Here is a 21111-nt window from a genome sequence, read left to right as displayed (position 1 = left end):
TGTTCTAACTGTAAACCAGACAGGAGAGGAAACAACTGAAATGACAGAGAGAAAAGAAGCCAGCAGCTCCCTGTCCTGCAGTGAAGCACAGGCATTCTGAGATGCAGTCAGCTGTCCTGTGACTACGTCATCTCATGTGTAATGAGGTGACAGCACCGCAGCAGAGAAGGCTGAGAGCAATCTCAACACTCAGGACTCAGACTGCAAACAACACTTCTAAACCTACTGTGCCTTCCTGTCCTCCTCCTGCTAATTCCTTCAAATTGTCACTCAACAAAAGCAAGGCCTTAAGCTGTGTTTTCAGTCTTTCAGGTATGGGTTTGTTTTACAACTGCTAAATTACAGAGACAGGGAAAGGAGACTGTAAGGGGAAGGTAACATGCACAGTATTTGCAAAATGCTGACCTTTGATTATAGAAACATAAAGACCCATGATAAGTAAGCTTGTTTGGTAAAGCCTAAAGTCTCAGTTTCCAGCTGCCATGGTTAAAAAAGGCACACACAGGACCCTGGCAGTGGAGTGGCCGACTCCTCACATCTGCTTTACTGAGATTTCCTACCAGCAAGGCAGGAAAAGAAGTTAAAAGGATTTTCTTAATATCTCCTTAGCAGCAACTATTTATCAAAAATTTAATCTGTCTCAAACAAAGGAAAAGAAGAAAGAAGAAAGGAGATCTAGAGCAAGTCGTTCCTGTAAGACCTGTGCATCTCTCCTCTGAGTAAGGGGTTCTAACCAGGAGTTTAACTTAACTAGCTGTCACCACATTTTAGGAAAAAATGAACTCACCCAGCTACCCGGGAAGGGCTTGTTAAACCTAGCGGAACTATTGAAGATAACATGAGGCACTAGATTAGTCCTTTAATTCACTCCTTATAAAATTACATTCTACAAAATATCTTAAGAGAATGAAAATAATCTTTTATTTCAAAGGCCTTTTACTTTAAGGAATTTTTCTTTTCTTTTTTTGGTTCTGGCACCCACTCCCATTCCACCCCCTTTAGGGAATTAAATAAGAATTTGTTTTCCTGGACCAAAAGAGATTTCTACAATAATATGAATTCTAAATATAAATCAGTATACACAAATATAAGTGGGTTATCAGATCAGCTGAGAATTCTTCAGACATCTAAGAAAGGTTAAAATTTTTCTCTCATCAGATCTGTACTTTAGAAAAAATAAATAAATAAATGTTCACTGTTTCCTCAATCTCTCTCCTCAAAGCAAACACTTGAGAAGATTCTGGCCCACTTAAGGCTTCTCCTCAGGCAGCACAGCACGTCATTCTCTACACACCCACATGACATTTGCACTGTGGTAGTTCGTATGAAACCCTCTCAGGCACATATGTTTAAATGCTTGGTTCTCCACTGGTAGAAATGTTTGGGAAGAATTAGAAGGTTTTGGCCTTGTTGGAAGAAGGGTTACTATTTCAGACTGAGTGTCTGTCTGTCCGTCTGTCTGCCACCTGTAGGTCAGGATGTAAAGCTCTCAGTGAGTGCTCCAGTGTCATTCCTGTTTGTTTCCCAGCATGATGTTCACCAACTAACTCTTAAGCAAGCCCCAGTTAAATGTTTCCCAAGAGTTGCCTTGGTCATGGTGTCTCTTCACAGCAACAGAACAGAACTGAAACACTGTATAAAAACTTAAGAATGAGCCAATGAAGAATATCAGAAAGCATGGCCAATAGTAACTTTGAACCTGTTTCTGGTTAGGGTGCAGCAGACTTTAGCACATACCTTTCATCCTTCTAGTTGGAATATGGATACACCCTTAGTACACATTTTTAACCCAACAATGAGGGTTAAGTTAGTTTGTAGAAGGAAGTACCCATGTTTGAAAGTGATGATTAACTGAGTGGTAGAAAAAATAAGGAATCAGAGAAAGCTTTGGCAGAATAGGATATGCCCAACTCTCATGAGAAAAGAAAGGGAGACATAGACAATCCAGAAAAAAGAACAGTCGAGGGATACAGTAGAGGTCATGGAGAATAGGACACTAGAGCTGAGAGAGAGAATAGAGCGCACAGAGAGGGAAAAGAAGGCTGCTTTACCAGAAAAATTGTACAGAGAGAACAAGCTAGACAGTTGAAGGCAGAATGAGCCAGAGAATGAGGAATCAGAAGATTAGAACAGACTGTCAGAATCTGAGGTCAAGCAGAGCAATTCAGGAGAAACTGAGAGAAAAGAGACTGAATCAGTCAGCTTGGCGGGGAGTTTTGAGTCAGAACAGCTGAGTTAAATCAGCCAGCCGGAGCTTGAAGAGAATCAGGAAGGGGTGAGCTTATTCAGAAGTCTCTGAGGCTGAAAACATTCTAGGCCTAGATTAGATTGTACAGAAACTTAGGCCTAGGTTAGCACACTGAGGCAGTAAGCCTCTAAGATGACTATTATTATAGAAGAATAAAAGCTACTTTTACAACATCTACATCAACCTAATACAAACTTGTGCTTTATAGCATGAGAACGGGATAAGACATGTGAGTCTGGAAGTATGGTAAGTGAGGCTGTCTACCAGAAGTTAGAAGAGGAGAGCTAAGAAAGAGTGAAATTTCTAATGGGTAAAAAAACCCACTGGAATGGAGTGACACTAGGTATTTCAAACATAATCTAGGACAGAACCCATGCTCAGGAGTACTTGCCCAACACACAGGCCTCTGCATTTTTAATGTAGATTTTGTGTGTGTGTCATTTGTTTCTGTTTTTTAGGTTTGTTTGTTTGTTTTTTTTTTTTTAAGAGAAAAAGAACATGAAATTGAATGGGTTGGGAGAAGCTGGGGGAGGGGAAAGAATATGACCAAAACATATTGTGTGAAGATGTTTAAGAAGAGCTGGTTGAAGTGTGTGTTTTAGATTGGTTCATCTTGATGTGATTGGGAGAATTGGCTAATCTTGGAAGAGGCAGGATCCTCAGCAAGGATCTAGGATGTCAAAGCATCAAATACAGAAAGGGAAAAAAAAATCTATGTCATATCCAGAGGTTATCTTTCAAGTAGACATTACCCCATTCTTACAATCTCTCCAACTCCTCTTCTAAAATGTTCTTTGAGCTTAGAAGCTCAAAGCTATCTTCTTCAAGACTAAGTGCTGTTACTCTTGGTGCACTGGCCGTTCTGGTCTGCATTAGCTGCCGCACACTGAGTCAGAGGCTTCTCTGATGAAGAAGAGGCACAGCACAAATCTAAAGTGTTGACCTGATATTAGGCTCTGTTTCCACTTAACTTCTGTACATACTTTCAAACAGATACATTTTAAAAATTGTATTTCAGAGGCTAAAATGGCCCCAGCCTTTATTTATCTCTCCATCATTACTGTATCTGGGCAGCCATCAGCTAGCAAAATGTAAAAACTCAAGAGTCTCAAGTCAGAATGTCTAGGTTAGAACCCAAGCCTTTAAGACAATTGACCTCTCGGGCTGGAGAGATGGCTCAGCGGTTAAGAAAACTGCTCTTCCAGAGGTTCTGAGTTCAATTCCCAGCAACCACATGGTGGTTCACGACCATCTGTAATGGGTTCCAATGTCCTCTCCTGGTGTGTCTTAAGACAGTGACAGTGTACTCATACATAAAATGAATAAATAAATCTTTAAAAAAAGAAAAAAAAAAAGGCAATTGACCTCTGAAGGTCTTAAATTCCTATTAAATGGGAGTTAATAGTATTAGATTACAGTATGAAAATTAATTGCCAATAATGACACATGTCCTAAGGGGAATGCTTGTTATTTCACTTAGTAAGCAGCTCAACAGTTCAAACACTGCCACCTCCCCTAAGTGTCGGTTACTTATACTATACTTACACAGTTGAAAAGACTTCAACTCTTAGTTCTTTCTCTGCAGTTTTAAGTTTCTACAGTATTCTAGGTCACCTCTGACTCCTTACTCATAGTTCTAATTCTTTAAATGATTCCTGGCTTGTATTATCTGTCCTCTACTCAATTCATCATATATTCCAAGCCTACAGTGACCACCATAAAATGCATCTGAGATCATGAGTCTCATTTCCAACGTTAAAAAAAAAATCTTTTTATACAACGAAGATCAAGTCACAGTATGTTACTAACTAGTCTGTGAAGATTTCAAGGTCTGCCTGTTACTTATCCCCTAATCTTTTACTACCACCCTACTGGGGCCATGACTTCATCTGTTAGGTGGGCTAACTCTATTATTTCAGGGATCAACCAGTTAACATTTTCTGAGAGGTCTTTCTGGATGGCTCATCCTCTATTCAATGAGAAATATCCCTTCACTGCGAACCCTTCCTATCAACATATTCACTGTACATTATTACAACTAACTAGCTACTTACATCCCTCAAAAATAATATTTGATGGTGACATGAGATTATTTCTTTATTGCTACTTTTCCTATAACACCATCAGATGGTAAGTATTCAATAAACTATGGGATGTTTAGCCTTGATAATATACTTCTTTTTCCACTAAAGACAGAACCCACCTAAGCAACATTATATCCATAACTGGATATGCTCTGAGAGTCTCAGATAAACATCAACATGACTGACACAATTCTCAAGATGCATATTGTCTGATTTGGGGTTAGCTAATTAATACACAAGACAAGCAAGCAGGTATTTTATTTGTCAAATATAAAGATTCAAGATAGGTAAATTTTCTTTTCTGGGGGGGTGGGGATGGGGGTAGGAGTGAGTCTCCAAGTCAGAGATCTTCTTGCTGGTAGTAAGGCTAGCACAGTCAAACTCCTTATTCTTCTTGTTTTCTTTTCTTTTTTAAATTGTGTGTGTGTGTGTGTGTGTGTGTGTGTGTGTGTGTGTGTGTGTGTGTGTGTGTAGATCAGAGAATGACTTATGAGAATTGTTTCTCTTCTACCATGTAGGTTTTAGAATTAAACTCAGGTTGTCAGTCTTGGGAGCATGCTACACTCCAAGCTAACTCACAAGACTAAGCTTAGTAATTTTTATTAAAAAAATTCAATTTTAGCTAGGCAGTGGTGGTGCACACCTTTAGTCCCAGCACTTGGCAGTCAGAAGGGAGTTCAAGGCCAGCCTGATCTACAGAGTGAGTTCCAGGAATACTCAAAAGAAACATTTTCTCAAAAACCAAACAAAAGAAAATTTGAAATTTTAAGAAACAATATTGTAAATAATTTTTCAATTTAAAATTTGATGACTATAAACCGTGTGTGACACACTTCTCTAGTCCCAGCACTCAGGAGACAGAGGCAGGTGGATTCTATGTTGAAAAACAAACAAATTGTTGATTGTATTTATTTATCTCTTCATTGCCTCCAGAGTGCTAGAATTAAAGGGGTACATCATTATGGCTGGTTCATTTAGGTTTGAGAAAGCTCTTGCTACAAATAGCTCTCCTGTCTCAGCCTCCCAAATACTGAGATTACAGCCTTCTGTCAGTACACATAGCTAAAAATTGTCACATTAATAAACAGGTATTAAAAAATCACCTCAAAACCTTATCAACTCCTACTATATACCATGTAATTTGATAAAATTCAGTCGTAACTCTGAGGTGACCTGGAGTGTAAACATGATGGGGAATAAACAGAGTACCCTCAGTGTTAAAGACACAGCAGTTATGGATGAGATGGTGGGTGAGCTGTAAGTTTCAATTTCTTAAACACTAACTTGTATAGTTTTAAGACATTAAACATCCAATCATTTTTTATTTTTTAAGATTTATTTTACATTTAATTATCTGTATGTGTCACAGAACCAGCCTTCTAGTTTCCTTCCACAATCCAGAGTCACCGCCTTATTGCTCCAATAGAAAACTGAATCTGGGAATTGAAAGACTCCTTCACGGGATATATAAACCTGCTCTCTGCTCGCCAAGGAACTCTAGCCTGTTCAAATTCAGACGGAGAACGCTCTATGGGTGAGCCACTTACTGCCCTCGGTAGGGATCAAAGCAGTTCGTTTTCCCTCCCAAAAGACACGGAGACAGAACTATTGCTCTCAATTTTCAGATAATATAACCGAAACTAAGAAAGGAAAAGGGTTTGTTCTGTGGCCAATGCTACAGGAACATCCTGCTTCAGCAAAGTGGAGTAAATCAGAATGTGTAATGGAGGTGAGCATGGGGAGCGGACTTCAGTCCCAGCACTTGGAAGCCAGAAGAAAGTAGATATCTGTGAGTTCATCTTGCTCTTACATAGTGACTTCCAAGACAGCCAGGGCTGCGTGGAGAGACCCTATTGGGGGGGGGGGTGTTCCCATTGTTTCACAGGTGGTTTTGGATATTCTGTCCTAAATGATTACAAACAACATAGAAGAGAAATGGTCTCTCCTTACCTGGCTCTGGTTAATAGCTGCATGGTTGCCATGGAACGGAGACTGCCGTTCTTTATCCCGGTGGTGACGGCTGCTGTGCTTGCTTCTCTGCAGTTGCTGCCGTAATTTTGCAATCTTAAAGGAAGAACAGGAGAAACAGTGTATTCCACACTAAACAAAAGCATATTCTTGATTAGTAAGAATAAATTCATCCTCGGTACTTTGAAATTTTAAACCATATTACAAGATCTAATTGATCAGTATTCTTAAACATATATTCATATCTATATGTATAGATTTAAAGAAAACAGAAGAACATTTAACACTTGTTAGTCTTGAGGTTTCTCAACTATTAAACAGTTTTCAGCATTTAAACTATGCTCTTAGAAATTAACTTATTCTCTTGTTGCCTTTACTAATACAAAAATTAAAATGATATTTACAAATCAAGCTAAGTGCATTCATTTGAATGAGAAATATCTTCCACAGGCTTTCGTATTTGAGCACTTGGTCCTAAGTTGGTGGTGCTGTTTTGGGGACATTATGGAGCCACTTAAGAGTTTAAGCCTTCCTGGAGGAGGTGCATCACTGGGGACAGGTTTTGGGCTTCTATAGACTTACTCCACGCTGCTCTCTGTTCAGATGCAATGTTCCTGTCTCCATATTCATCCTCTCCCTCCCCTCCTTTCTCTCACCTTAAGCAAATAAAACCTTTTCTCATCAAGTTGCTTTTGGCAGTGTCTTATCACAGCAACAGAGAGGAAACTACAAGAACGCAAGCAGTGAAATACACTTGAAACAAAATTCATTGAATACAATTTGCTGTTTTCTGCGCCAGGATCTCATTAGCCAAGTGCACCCGCTCCTTCTGTATTGCTGTATAAATATCAGGCGTAGAGGCAATACAGAAGGAGGACGTTTGCTTGAGCTTGCAGCTCTAGAGCAATAGCGGCCATGATGCTGTTGGCAAACAGGTGTTCCCATGGGCCTGCTGTCAGGGGTCTAGCAGCAGTGGATGTCACATCTGCCCCAACCACCTCAGATCTGTCTGTCTTCCTCTCTCTCCATCATGTCCCCACTCTGAGACAGTCTTTAGTTCTCCCCCCCCCCAATAAACCTCTTCCATTAGATGTTTTCGGGGGCAAAGCTTGGCACAGGTCTGCCAAGGGTACCTCCTACCCCTCTTGCCACAATTTTATCCTATCAGATGGTGGAGCAAAGCATAATGGCTGGAACAAGAAGCTGAGAACTCACATCTTTTATTACAAGCATGAAGCAGAGAGAAAACTGGAGATGGAGAGCCCATTCCCAGTGACATACTTTCTCCAGCAAAGTCACACCTTTTAAATCTATCCCCCAGCAGTGTCACCAACTGGGGACAAAGTAGTCAAATGCATGAGATTATGGGGGACAAGCATCTCACGCACACCACCACATCAAGGCTAGCCCTCAACTCTTGACCACCCTGCTTCCCATTCCCAAGTGCTGGATCAAAGGCATATGCCAACATGTCTAGCTACAAGTCCAATTTTAATGCCTATCTCATTATTATCTTTTGAATGATTTTTATCTTTTACTTCTATTATGGGTAAATTGCAGTGGCATTAATTATATACACAGAAAACAAAAACAACATAAAGCTACCTATAATCAAGTTACTAAATTTCAAAATGACAATCATATGCAGAAAAATGTCAGCTTCTTAATCATACTAATATTATAAGTCTATAATTTTATATTTTAATTTTATATTTCTAGTTATATACAAACTCTCCTATTACTAAAGCAAGCCTTGCATCATCAGGTTAATAACATGCACATTTTCTGTTCAAATCTTATTTTATTTTGGGGGGTAGTCAGCAGGCCTAAAACTTAGCAATTGAAACTTCTTGCCCCAATACCCTGATTATAGATATGCTATGTCTGGCTTCAATCCCCGCCCCCTTTTTTTCCAAATCAACATAATAACCTTTTCTGTCGCTATTTCTCAAGTAAAAGGGAGGCACAGTAAACTGTTAGTGGTAAAGTGCTTGCTACACAGGCACAGAACAGTTGAGCTCAGATCTCCAGGACCCATGCTCATCTACAACCCCTGTGCCGGGAGTGATGAACCAGCTGGACTCCATCTTATGAACACAAACTATTTTGTTTTAAGGACAGAAGAAGTTTATTTCTGCTTGCTGCAAAATTCAAGTTGATATGCTTTCCACCCTAGAGAATTAACTCATACCTTGAATGTACCCTGGTAAGATGTTCTGCCAAATAATTAAAAAATGTTCAGCTAAGTTCCTACATAAGCAAGATTCTCTGGAGATCCCTCACCTCCGGGAAAGCCCTCCATCTAGCCTATACAAGTCCCATTTCTTACTGTGTTCGATGCTTTATTTTCAAAAATATGTAAAGCCTCATTTTAAAGAGATAGCCCCACCAGACAGAAAATAACTCTTGCTTAATTTGACCAAATAAGTTGGGTCGTGGTCTTTACTGTCATTCAGTAGGATTAACAGGAGGTGAAAGGAAACAGATGGAGCCCTGAGGCTCACTGGCCAGTCAGCACAACCAAAACAGTGGTAGTTCAGTCAGAGACTTCTCAAGGTAGCCGACATCACCCTCTGCTGATGCACAAATTCATGCATGCACACACACACATACCCTCACACAAACATGCATGCACACATACCCTCACACAAACATGTACATACACATACCCTCACACAAACATGCACATACACATACCCTCACACAAACATGCACACACACATACCCTCACACAAACATGCACGAACACATACATACTCTCCCTGTACTAGGAAAATGACATTTGCAGCCCACAACTTTAAGGAACTAGCCAAACTTGGAAAAGCCAAACTTCTGCTACCAGAGAACATTTGCTGACCTCCTTAAGTTGTTCTGTACTGCCCCAGGATGACGAGCGTTTATGAGACCCTTTCTTCTTTTCAGCATATTCTTCAGCCCATGCACTCTCCGTCTATTGTAGAGGGGGAAAGGTTATTTTAACAAAAAGTATTTAACAAGCCCAGACCAGATTTTTTCTATTAAATAATATATGCTACAAAATTAGAGCTGGCAGACTGTTAGATTTTATTACTTTCTGTGCTATGAGTGTTTTGCCTGCATGTCTGTATATGCCTCTTGTGTGAGGTCGATGGATCGTTGTGAGCTATGTGGGTGCTGGGAAATAAACCCCAGTCCTCTGTGAGAACAGTGCTCTCAAGCACTGAGCCATTTCTCTAGCATGTTTTAACCATCAGAAACTACTCAAAAGTATCTTAGCATCAGCTGTTTATAATCAGTTTTTACCTACCTACCTCTTTCATTTCTTTCACTAATAACATTACTCGTAAATTCTGAACTGGCCCAGAGGTGGACGTGTGGAGAGAAGGCTGGGCCAACATGGAATACAGCATCCAGAATCACCATCTATCTGCTTTCTAGAGTACTGGCTCTCCCAACAGAAAGCTTGATTGCTATTTGCTGTTCCAGTTCTAAACAAGTAGCAAATGTTCAGCTTTCTGTAAATTTTTTACCAGACAACAACAAAGACAAGTCAAGACCTGACATTCAAGTCAAATCCAAAGACTGGCAGAGAAGCTTAAACGTGGTGTGGTGGTGAAGGCAATCAGTGCTGGTCCCTGGACTCCAAACCTCAGACTAAACAGAATTTGTAACATAGGCACTGCTTCAACAAGCAATTGAAGATGGCTCAAAATGAGTCAGCTTTTTCTCTATTATTCCCCATTAGATGGTTGTGGTTAAATTCAGTTCACCTAATAGTGCCAAAAAACAAACACAAACACAAACATAAAAACCCCTTTATATTGGACATTTGCAATTCACCATCAAAAGTTAGTGGTCTTAACCACTGAGCCATCTCTCTATCCCCTTTTTTCCCCTTCCAGAATTCAATTCCCAGCAATCACATGGTGGCTTACAACCATCTGTAATTGGATCTGATGCCCTCTTCTGGTATGTCTAAAAATAGCAACAGTGTACTCTTACAAATAAAATAAATGTTTAAAAAATTTTAACCAGGTGTGGTGGTGCATGACCTTAGTCCCAGGTTCCTCAGGGAGCAGGCACAGGCAGATCTCTGAGTCAGAGGTCAGCCTGGTCTACAGAGAGAACTCCAGGACAGCCATGGCTACACAGAGAAACGGTCTTGGAAAACAAACAAACAAAAGACTAACTTATTTTGGAGTTGGGGCACACAGTGTGGCATCCTGGGAACTGGTTTCCAACTGTCTAGTTATGAAGAAAAATTCTGTAGGACTGGATTTACAGACTCTTTGAAGTTATTATATGCAATAAAGCAGCAAATAATACAACTTTAACAAAGTTGGTACATAAATCCTTCCATCTACTACTACTACCGGGTGGCATGCAGACACTTTCACAGTGGCAAAGATTCAAAGACTTGAGCACTGAAGAGTAGATTCCAATTTACAGTATCTAAAATATATTGATAAATACTAGGCAAATTATTTCATTATGAAAAGGCTCAAAACGTCTTAAAGTTGCTGGACTTTAAACAAAAGACTTGTACAGACAACAACATAGGTCTCCTGTCTCCTGTCTGCACTGTGATGTGAAGTGATAGAACTTTTCTCTCTATGCAACTCGGGATCTCGTAGCTGCTGTAGATCACATGGACACGTGTGATTCTGTTATAATGATTTATGTAGCAGATAAAGGGGAAAGGCATTTTTAAATTATTTAATATATTTATATTTAAATATATAAAAATATATAAAGTATTTAAAATTAATATTTAAAATGTCAATACATTAGATACTCTCTGTATTTACATTTGAAATGTTATCCCTTTCGCCCACCCAGCTCCTCCCCCTGCCCCCTCTACTTTTAGAAATGTACATTCCCAGGCCAAACAAATGCAGCAGAATAAAAGGAAGGTAGGCTTGGACACCTGTACTTCTGAAAAGCTTCTGAGGAAATTCTTGTGTGTACTCAATGCTTCAGAGAACAGTAAGAGAAACCTACCTGTGTGGCCTTGTCCCTCATGCAGGGTGCTGCTTGCCCACGACTGTCTCGGGGCCAGTGCCCAGCAAGGTATGGAGCTGCAAGGGTATCCAGGGAGGAAGTGCGCCGGATAATGCTGGAGGGGCTAGAGGAAGGTGGGTGTGTTTTGTCACCTAGGTATAAAGCAAGCGTGTTAATTTTAAAAGAGTTTTACAGAAGGTCTCCAAGTTAAATATGCAAAGGTAAACAAATTGGAACAAGAACTATGCAAAGCCCAGGCCCAACCCAAAACACGGACCATAACAGAAGAAACAACTCACAGTTGATTCCAAAGGGCTATATACTATCACTTCATATGTAATAGATTTTAAAATAAGCAAATACTGTTAGTTCGGAACCTTCAGCCTTCAGCCCAGTACTTCTCCTTAGCAACTAGCTATGCATACTCTAACTCTGACTCTAAGAAGACAAGTATGAATAAAGACCCTTAGAGAATACATTTCCTGACAGAGAGGTATGGGCAAACAACTCCCTAACAGTGAAAATGTTTTAATAGCTAAAAGCACTTGCCAACAAAGCCTGATGACTAGAGTGCAATTCCCAGGACCACATAAAGATGAAGCGTCAACTCTACAGAGCTGTCTTTGGATCTCCACATAAACAAGCTATGACATGTGTGTCCTATACATAGCTATCATACAATATATGTAGAGTAATAATAAAGTTTTTAAAAGGACTTCTGCGATTGGGAATTCAGCTCTGTAGTAACTAAAGCATAGACCTAGCATGCACAAAGCCCTGGCTTTGACTGTTACAACTACAGAAATATAAACGAAGCCCAGAACATACATTATAAAGCTTAAGAGAATTTGTGGGCTAGGAATGCTGGCACACACTTTTAATCCTATCACCTGGTGGGCTGAAGCAGGAAGCTCTGTGAGCTTAAGGCCAGGCTAGTCTACAGCACACCAACTTCTAGACCAGGGAAGGCTATACAGCAAGCTCCATTCTGAAAACAAACACCAAAAACACAAGAAACAAGGGGGACAGCTTATGAGAATGAATTAGTGATCTGAAGAACTTAAATTTTCTGAGTAAAAGAAATTAGTTAAAAAGGTGACACAAACATAAATAAAAATAAAATAAATGGAAGAAGGAAACTAATGAGATATTTATTGTGACGTGTATGTAATGTAGATTCAGGAGGATAAATCAGTAAAACGATGTTCAAAATTATTATGATTGTCTTCCAGAACTACAGGATCTTGACATACATAACATGGTAAGTTACATGCTTCTTCGGATTTAAACATACAAACAACAAAATAAGCCTTAGAGAAACAGAGGAAAAGGTTGAGTCCTTCTGCCAATAAGAGCAGAGGCTGAAGACACTGAGGTAACTTTATGGAATAAGAAAACTAACAATTTATGATACCTTGGGTCAGCAAGGAAGCTCAGCAAGTAAAAAGTTTTAGCCACCAAGTCTAGCAACCTATTCGGTCCCTAGAGCCCACCCACATAATGGAACAGAAAAATGACTCCCTAAAGTTGTCCCCTGCCGTGGTAAATGTCCACCTACATCTATTGCTCCCTCACACACACAGAGTAAAACACGGAGAATCAGACAAAGATGACTTAACAATCAAAGACAATCTCTGAGTATTAGTTTTTAAGAAAAACACCACAGAAATAAGGAAACTGAACCAATCAAGAAACAAAGCAATCAGTAAGCTAGTGTAAGCAGGCACTTACTGTAACAACACAACAGTAACTACTAATTTAGAGACCTTAAAAACAAAATCAACCCAAAATGAGAGATGACAATTCGAGAATTAAGATCAGGATGACTAAAATAAAAACAAAACAAACAAACAACAAAAAAAAAAAGCATAGGATTCAGCCTAAGGAGTGTTTAACTCTTGGCACCAACTCTGAACTCATAGCAAGTAAGTGCCAATATTCAGCTTCAAATTTGTACTCCCTGGTAAATTTCCCTTAATGCTTGTTGGCCCCAAGAACTCAGCTGCTTTTTATTTCCTAAAATGGTCTTGCCTATGCTGGGTTTCCTCAGAATCACAAGCGCAAGAACTCTCCATAAGCAAGTTGAAGGGACTCAGTAGTTATACGTGAGAGCCAGCCAGAGCAAGGACAAAGTAGGCCCTAAGAATGGCATCACAGAGCACACTTGAGAGACACGTATTAATGGGAGGTGGGCTACAGAAGGAAGACATTTACTACTAAAAGGAAAAAGACAAGAATGAAAGACCAATTTTATATGCAAATACAAAGCAATCAGAGTATCAAAGGGATAACAGAAATCCAGCCCTAACTTAATCAAGAATGCCCCTTCTTCACATTTGTGTTATCATTTATTTAACATCAGTTAAGAGGTATTCTCATTTGAAAAAACCAGCATGGAAGGTACAGGGTCGAGAGAGATAAAAGACAGCAACTGGCTGCTGAATAGCTAGCTGCTTGCTGCAATACCGAACGTTGAATGCAGGTTTTTAGGGTTCTTTTCTACCAGTGAGCATTCCTGGATCCCACCCTAAATCTCTCAAATCAAAATCTCTAGGGAATGAGCCCAGCAGTTTTCTATAGAGCTGGTTATTTTCCTGGTACCCAGCAAAGTTTTTTTTTCCCTTGAAGACACCCAATGTCATCCTCTGGCCTCCACATTCATGTACACACGCTCTCTTAAACATGTACAAATACACGTACTGTGCACACAGAAGAAGCTGTTCACTACAAAGAAAACCTACAATCGTGTAAATTCCAGAATTCTAGTTGATAACTAAATCATTGTTTACATTTTAATTCTGTTAACAAAACAAACCAAGCCTTGATAAACCAAAATAAACCTCAATGCCTTTTAGCACCATATGTGTGATTTTTGGTTTTGGTTTTGTTTTTTCCATAGACAGTTTCTCTGTGTAGTCCTGGCTGTCTTAAAACCAGCTGTCCTTTGCCTCCCAAGCCTGATGGGAGGCTTTTTTGTTTGTTTTTTTTCTACCTAAGTATTGTATTTTCAAATAAAATCATAAAAAGGTATAAAAATTACTATTAGGTTTTGAGATTTTTTCGTATTTTATACCTAAGTTTAGGGAGTCTACAGGCCATGGGCCAAATCTGGTCCTCATCTTACTAATTTGCATGCATATTTTAAATGGTTAGAAAAAGAACCAATTTATTCTTAAATATAGAAAAGTTACATAAAATTCAAATTTTGGTGTCCATAAATGAAGTTTTATTGTAACACAGACATTTACATAGTGTGCCTGGCTGCTTCTGTGCTGTGAAGCAGTGTTAAACGTGTGCACAAAGACCTTACGTGGTACTCTAAGAGCTCACAGTGCTGCTCAGTATTTCGTCACTCACAGTGACAAGTTACACTCTGCATAGCTTATCTGGACAGAACACCATATTCAAAGATGTCAAAATGCAAACTGTCCCCACAGGCTCTTTATGCCGCCCTGGGAGGTTGTGAGAAAGGCCTAGCTGGAGGAAGCTGGGTCACTAAGGGCAGGCCTTGAAGTTTACATTCCTGCCTGGTTTTGGCTCTGTGTCTACTTCTTGATCTGTCCAGATATGAGCAGGCTCCTGCAGCTGTATCAGTACATGCCTGTTGCCACCAACCCGCCCTTCAGCCAAGATGGACTGCATGCCCTCAAACTGTGTGCTCTATAAATCCTCCTTTCCTTCTTTCATGCACTTTATAAAACAACGTGAAAAGTAACCAATACAGAGGACAAAAGTAAAATCCACTTCTAGACAAGGCGAGCACTTTGAAACTGATCTGCTGAACTCTGAAACAAAATAAAGCAAAGTGTTACCCCTAAGGAAAATCTCACAGCCCTGTTATACTAACATGTCTGTAGAAGGCTCATGTGGTTAAATGCACTTGCCAGCAGACTTGACAACCAGAGCTAGATTCACGGAACCCACATGATGGAAGGAGAGAACTTACTACTCCAGGTCACCCTCTGACTACCTGCACACTCTGGTATACACAAAGTAAAATTTGTAATATATTTAATTATTACATTTCAAAATTCCAGGAATTTGAATTTCTCCTTTTTTTATATAAGCACTTACATTATTAAATAATGTGCTGGCTAGTTTTACATCAAACTAGAGTCACTAAAAAGGGGGGAGCCTTAACTGAGAAAATGCCTCCAGAAGATCCAGCTGTAGGGCATTTTCTACTCAGTGATTGATGTGGAAGGGCCCAGCCCATTGTGGGTGGGGCCATCCCTGAGGTGCGGGTCCTGAGTTCTATAAGAAAGGCTGAGCAAGCCATGAAGAGCAAGCCAGTAAGCAACATCCCTCCATAACCTCTGCATCCAGGTTCCTGCCCTGACTTTCCCAATGATTGACAGTAATGTGGAAGATTAAGCCAAGTAAACTCCTCCGTCCCTTGTCTTTTTTGTCATGGTTTTTCATCACAACAATAACTCTAACTAGGACAAATAATATCTGGATTTTGCCTCATTACCTGATTCAGTACAAGAGCCTGCTATTTACAATGCATGACTTTACTGTGTCATGGTTTCTACAGAAATACCTAGTGTCATTTTTCTTTCTTTCCTTTTTAATTTGAGGGAGGAGCCAGGAGAGGGTAAGCTTTGTTTACATTAAGTTTAACTTTAATATGAGCTGTACACTTTTTTTTGATATGGTATTGCCCGAGCAGGTTTTAACTGGCTAAAGCCATCTTCCTGCCTTAGCTTTTCAACTGCTTGAATCTACAGTGTATGCCACACTTATCTTTTAAAAAGTAGTAAATAAAGGGCTAGGGAGATAGATGGCTGTCAATAAAGTGCTTGCCATTCAAGTATGAGAATCTAAGTTCACATCTCCACTGGTGGCATGTGTTTTAACCCCAGTGCTGGGCTTGCTGGTCCCAAGTTACACAGACTAGTTCCAGGTTCAGTGAGAAACACTGTCTTCAAAAATAAATGAAGGGGGCTGGAGAGATGGCTCAGTGGTTAGAGCACTAACTGCTCTTCCAGAGCTCCTGAGTTCAATTCTCAGCAACCACATGGTGGCTAACAACCATCTGTAATGATATCTGATGCCCTCTTCTGGTGTGTCTGAAGACAGCTACAGTATGCATAAAAATAATTCTCTGAAGAAAATAAAGTGGAGGCCAAGTAAGGGTAGCTCCCTACACACACTCACATGCACACAGTGCACACAAAGAAACATGTGGGTCATGTTGACAATGTCATTGCTCTAGTTCTGAATAACAGCCAGTGCCTTGCTCTTCTGATGGCCATTATGTGAGACAGTTTTTAACAATTCTGTTTTACACACTATTATCATAAAGGTCTTGCATAGTTCTAAGTGTAAAAGCTTAGTTACAAAAGACAACTCCACTAACACAATACTCACAGCAGCTGTACTGATCATCACACCCGCTGCTTCAACACAGTGTCTCAAACAGTGGCAACTACTTCCGAAAAAGCAATGCCTGTTATAAAAGCTATCACAGAGAAACTTTGTCTCAATTTTTCCCCTCAATGTATACAGAACATCCTCTTGTTTTGATTCAATAGAATAAAATATCATGTTGGGACTGATGAGGTGGCTTGGTAGTTAAGAGCACTGACTGCTCTTTCAGAGGTTCTGAGTTCAATTCCCAGCAACCACATGGAGGCTCACAACCATCTGTAATGAGATCTGATGCCTCTTTTGGCATGCAGGTGTATATGCAGATAGAGCACTTTCTAAAATAAAGTTTTAAAAAGTCGTGTTCATAGATTTGAGAAAATCTGTACCCAAATTGTTGTGAGAAACAAAAGGCAATAAATATACATGTTCATGTAGTAATTAAGTAATTACTACATGAGATACTTGCAAGAGACTAGGACACAAAAAGACCATTCACAAACACGTATGTTTGTGGAGAACTGAATAGCTAAAGTTGTCTGGCACACTTCAACAAGACCAACCATCAGCTCACCAGTGAAACAAACCTTATAAAGAGACCTGATTTCATTTCAAGATTTCCAATAGCCCAACAGTTAAAACTTCTACCAAATATACCCAAATCACTGGAGTTATTATTTTATAGTCACACAGAGAATGGAAGAGCTACAAATGATAACAAGTAAAAATCCTAAACATTTTCTTACAGTCAATGAGATGGCTCAACGTGTAATATGGCTTGTTGTGTAAGGGTGCTTGCCACTAAGTCTGACAACCGAGTTTAATCACATGGTGGGAAAGCAAAAACTGACTTCCACTATCTGTCCTCTGACCTCAGCATGCACATATACATACACACAAATAAATATAATTTAATTTATAAGTATAATTTAAAAATAAATGTAATTTATAACAAATGTAATAAATATAATTAATTAATTAATTACAATGCAATAATATAATTAAAACCATATACTGGTTTTACAGAGACCTGAATTTAAGTCCTAGAAAACACCTATGGTAGCCTCCTAAGTCTAGCTCCAAGGGACCCGATCCCTCTGGCTTCTACAGGAACCTGCACTTATAAACCCCACATAGATACTCAAACCTTGCTTTCCCTTAAGCCACTCATGTAAACATTCACTAAAGGTCTATGGGCAACGTGGTAAGCCCTAGAAAATATAAAGAATAAGTCACAGCCAGCTGAGAACAGTTTATATGCCTACCTTGTCATAATTCTCTTTCAATGAAGTCCTGAGGACAGACAGATCTTTGCCCTAATTAATTAGGCAGAGGTTATGGTGGAATGGGGAATCTTGAAGAAAAGATGATTTGAAGTTCCCAGTCTTAGGGAACAAACACTGTACTGATACAGATGTCCAGAGGAAGAGACTGGCGGCCAACAAGACCTTTTATGATCTGGCAGATTATCTCTTGGCCTCAATCCCTCTAGAACCATGTCCATGCCTCCAAGTCCTCTCTGCTACCATCACCCTCATCCCTTTCTTTAGTTGGGCCAATCCATGTTCGACTTTGCAATGTTGGTTCAGAAGTCATTCCTCTAAAAATCCCTTAGTCACCCAAGCCTAAGAGAAACTTCACTCAAGCAAAGGTCCCTATACTTCTCAACAGAGCCAGGGAGTCAAGTGGCAATTCTGCTTCATCTCCAAGAGAAGACACTAACACATAAGAGTATCTCATAAAAAAGGCCAATAGGGGAAAAATTAACTCCTGGTTACAAGGAAAAAACATTTATCCCAAATATGGTGGGCTTGCTATGTGTCTGTCTGTCTTATGTAAACAGCAGGTGCTGCTCAGACACTTTTCTATTCAAATAGATCCAAACAATGGCTCAAACATGCTTAACTTGGTTTTGAAAAAACCAAGCCTATGAAAAGACTACACTCGGCAGGGCATGGCACTGCCATTTTAATCGATGCCTTGGGCTTTGAAGTTTAGAGCTCACTACCATCAGCTGGACAAACTGGTTCCTTGTACCTTCAATGGCACTAGCAATGGCACCAGCGCACATTTAAAACCACAGCCTCCAGACTGTCCCTTATACAAGTTTTATGGCCTTTGCCATAGTGTTCTACCCACTTATCTATATGACTTGACAAAGCACTGGCTTAAAAGCCATGTTTTCTATTATTCACAAAATCAATAAGCAGAAAAGGTGTAGCAGATACACTTATTTAGAAAGGGGGAAAACTTTTCAAGTTTAGAAACAGAAGGACTGTAAGTAAATCTAACAGTGCTCACTCTCCAAATTTCTAACAGGCCATCTTCTAGAGATAAGCACTTTAGTAAATACTTTCTAGGTTTAAATTTAAATTTTATTCATTTTATATGTATGGGTGTTTTGCCATCATGTGTGTTTGTGCACCACGAGGGCCTGTCCTTCTAGCATTTTTTTCTTTTTTCTTAATTATATTGGGGCTGCTGGGAAGTGGTAGTGCCCATCTTTAATCCCAGCACTGGGGAGGCAAAGGCATCTACAGAGAGTTTTAAGATAACCAGAGCTTCACAGAAAAACCCTGGGGGTTAGGGGAAACTTACAAAGAACTTTGTAACTGTAAGAAATAGATTCGGTAAGTCAGCCTTAAAATTTTTTTTTTATTTTTACCTCAGTTTTTGGAGGTCTCGGTTTATAAATTATCATCTACTGTTCTGCGACCATGGTAGGAACAAATGGCAGTGGAGGCCCAATGGTTGATTAAGAAGTAAACGACCTGTCTCACAATCCCTTCATGAGCAAACCACAGATAATTCAAAACCCTCCACCAGCCCCACCTCTCCGAACTATAGCCCTACTGAAGTGATGATGCTCAGTAGTTAGGAACACGGCCTATTCTTCCAGAAGACCTGGGTTCAATTCCCAGCACCCGCAGGCGGCTCACAAACACCTGTACCTCCAGTTCCAGGGAGGCCAATGACCTCTTCTGACCTCTACAAGTAGCACACACACACACACACACACACACACACACACACACACACTCTTGCAGGTGAAACATCCATACACATAAAGATAATTTAAATGAATCTCTAATATAAGCCCTGTAGGGGCGACTACAGCTGAGATGGTATGTACCTTCCTCCTTAGTAACATGACTTATCCTGAAGTTTTTTCTTTCTTACCCTTGACAGGGCCTCCTATAGTCCAGAATGGCTTCAAACTCACTATGTAACAGTGGCTGGCCTCGAACTTCTGACCCTCAGGCACCCACTTACAAACTGCTAGGGTTACAATCATATAGCACCACATCAAGTTGGTAATCTGAATTTTAGTTGAAATATTTAGACCAACTAATGTATTGTGATATCAATCTATGACCTTGCTATTTATTTTTTCTTTGTCCCATCTGTCCTTTCTTCCCTTTTCATAACTAGCTAACCATCTACAGACACACTAATTATCTTTCTTTGAAGTTTTGCTTGTTCTAAAGCTTTTCAATACATGGAAGTACCTTGTCAAGTGTATCACCATATACAGCGTAGGACTATGTCTTCCCACTACTGCACTCTGTCCTTTCTATTACTGTTGTCATGGATCTTGTGCATACAGAATGGAGCCACAGTGCGGTATAATTCATAGGTAAAGCAATTACTGTCTAAAGAAATAAAGCAACAATAAAAAGCCTATGGCACTTGCCTGCTGCCCCTGGTGCCCTTTGCTCCTCTGTAAGGGAAGGTCCCATATGGCCTCATTTTCCTTCCCCACAAAGAGCTATCTTTATTTCCTGTAGGAGAATCTCCCACATATGAAAAGGTATGCTGTCTTTAAAGAATATTTTGGCTATGTATGGCATTCTATACAAATGTACCGTTTATCTCTTGGCATTTCACAATACACTTTATATTCTGTTTTCTGCTTTATATTGGTTTTGCCAAGAGATCTATCATCTCTGTTGTTCCTCAATAACATATTTTCTTAGCTCCTTTTACCTATCACAAGTTCTTAGCTATTCGATTAAAAATCTGCCTTAAATGGTGTGGTTTTTTTGTGGGGCGCCGCCTGCACATTCTCCATTACAAGATGGCGCTGACATCCGGCTGGAGTTAGCAGTAAACAAGTCATGTGCGCACGTGCTGGGTAACTTTCCACTCCTTGAGCTCTGCCTCTCCCGTGGCGTCATAGGGCCTGATGAGTTTCAACCAATCAGGGGGCTCCACGTCCAAGGCAAGGACTGATCCCTTTATAAGGGGATGGGCTAGATAGTTCAGGGTCTTCTTCGTCTTCTTCATCACGTGTTGCAAGCTTATGCTCTGCCTCTCGAGAGCATTAAAGTTTACCGCAGAAGAATCCTATTTCATGTGCCGCGTCGTTCTTGCAGGCGAGACGGTTGCGCGGGACATTTTTTAATTCTTGAATTTATTCTTAATTGAATCTCTTGAATCAATTAGTTTAGCTTTTTATAA

The 21111-nt window shown here is 39.9% G+C and overlaps 1 protein-coding gene across 1 annotated transcript in view; it reads right to left on the bottom strand.

The window, feature by feature from the left end:
* FAM117B (family with sequence similarity 117 member B) overlaps positions 1-21111 on the bottom strand; it is a 64227-nt gene that overhangs the window by 17664 nt on the left and 25452 nt on the right. The window contains exons 2-4 of the mRNA XM_080932799.1: positions 11281-11432; positions 9158-9250; positions 6283-6396 (exon numbers count right to left, since the gene is read on the bottom strand). Of these exons, the coding sequence (XP_080788925.1) occupies positions 6283-6396; positions 9158-9250; positions 11281-11432 (359 nt within the window). The remainder of the gene's footprint in view (positions 1-6282; positions 6397-9157; positions 9251-11280; positions 11433-21111) is intronic.

This window comes from Micromys minutus (assembly GCF_963924665.1).
Source record: "Micromys minutus genome assembly, chromosome: 19".
Lineage (NCBI taxonomy): Eukaryota > Metazoa > Chordata > Mammalia > Rodentia > Muridae > Micromys > Micromys minutus.
The sequence above is the reverse complement of the archived record's forward strand: the minus strand, read 5'-3'. Positions and strand labels throughout refer to the sequence as shown.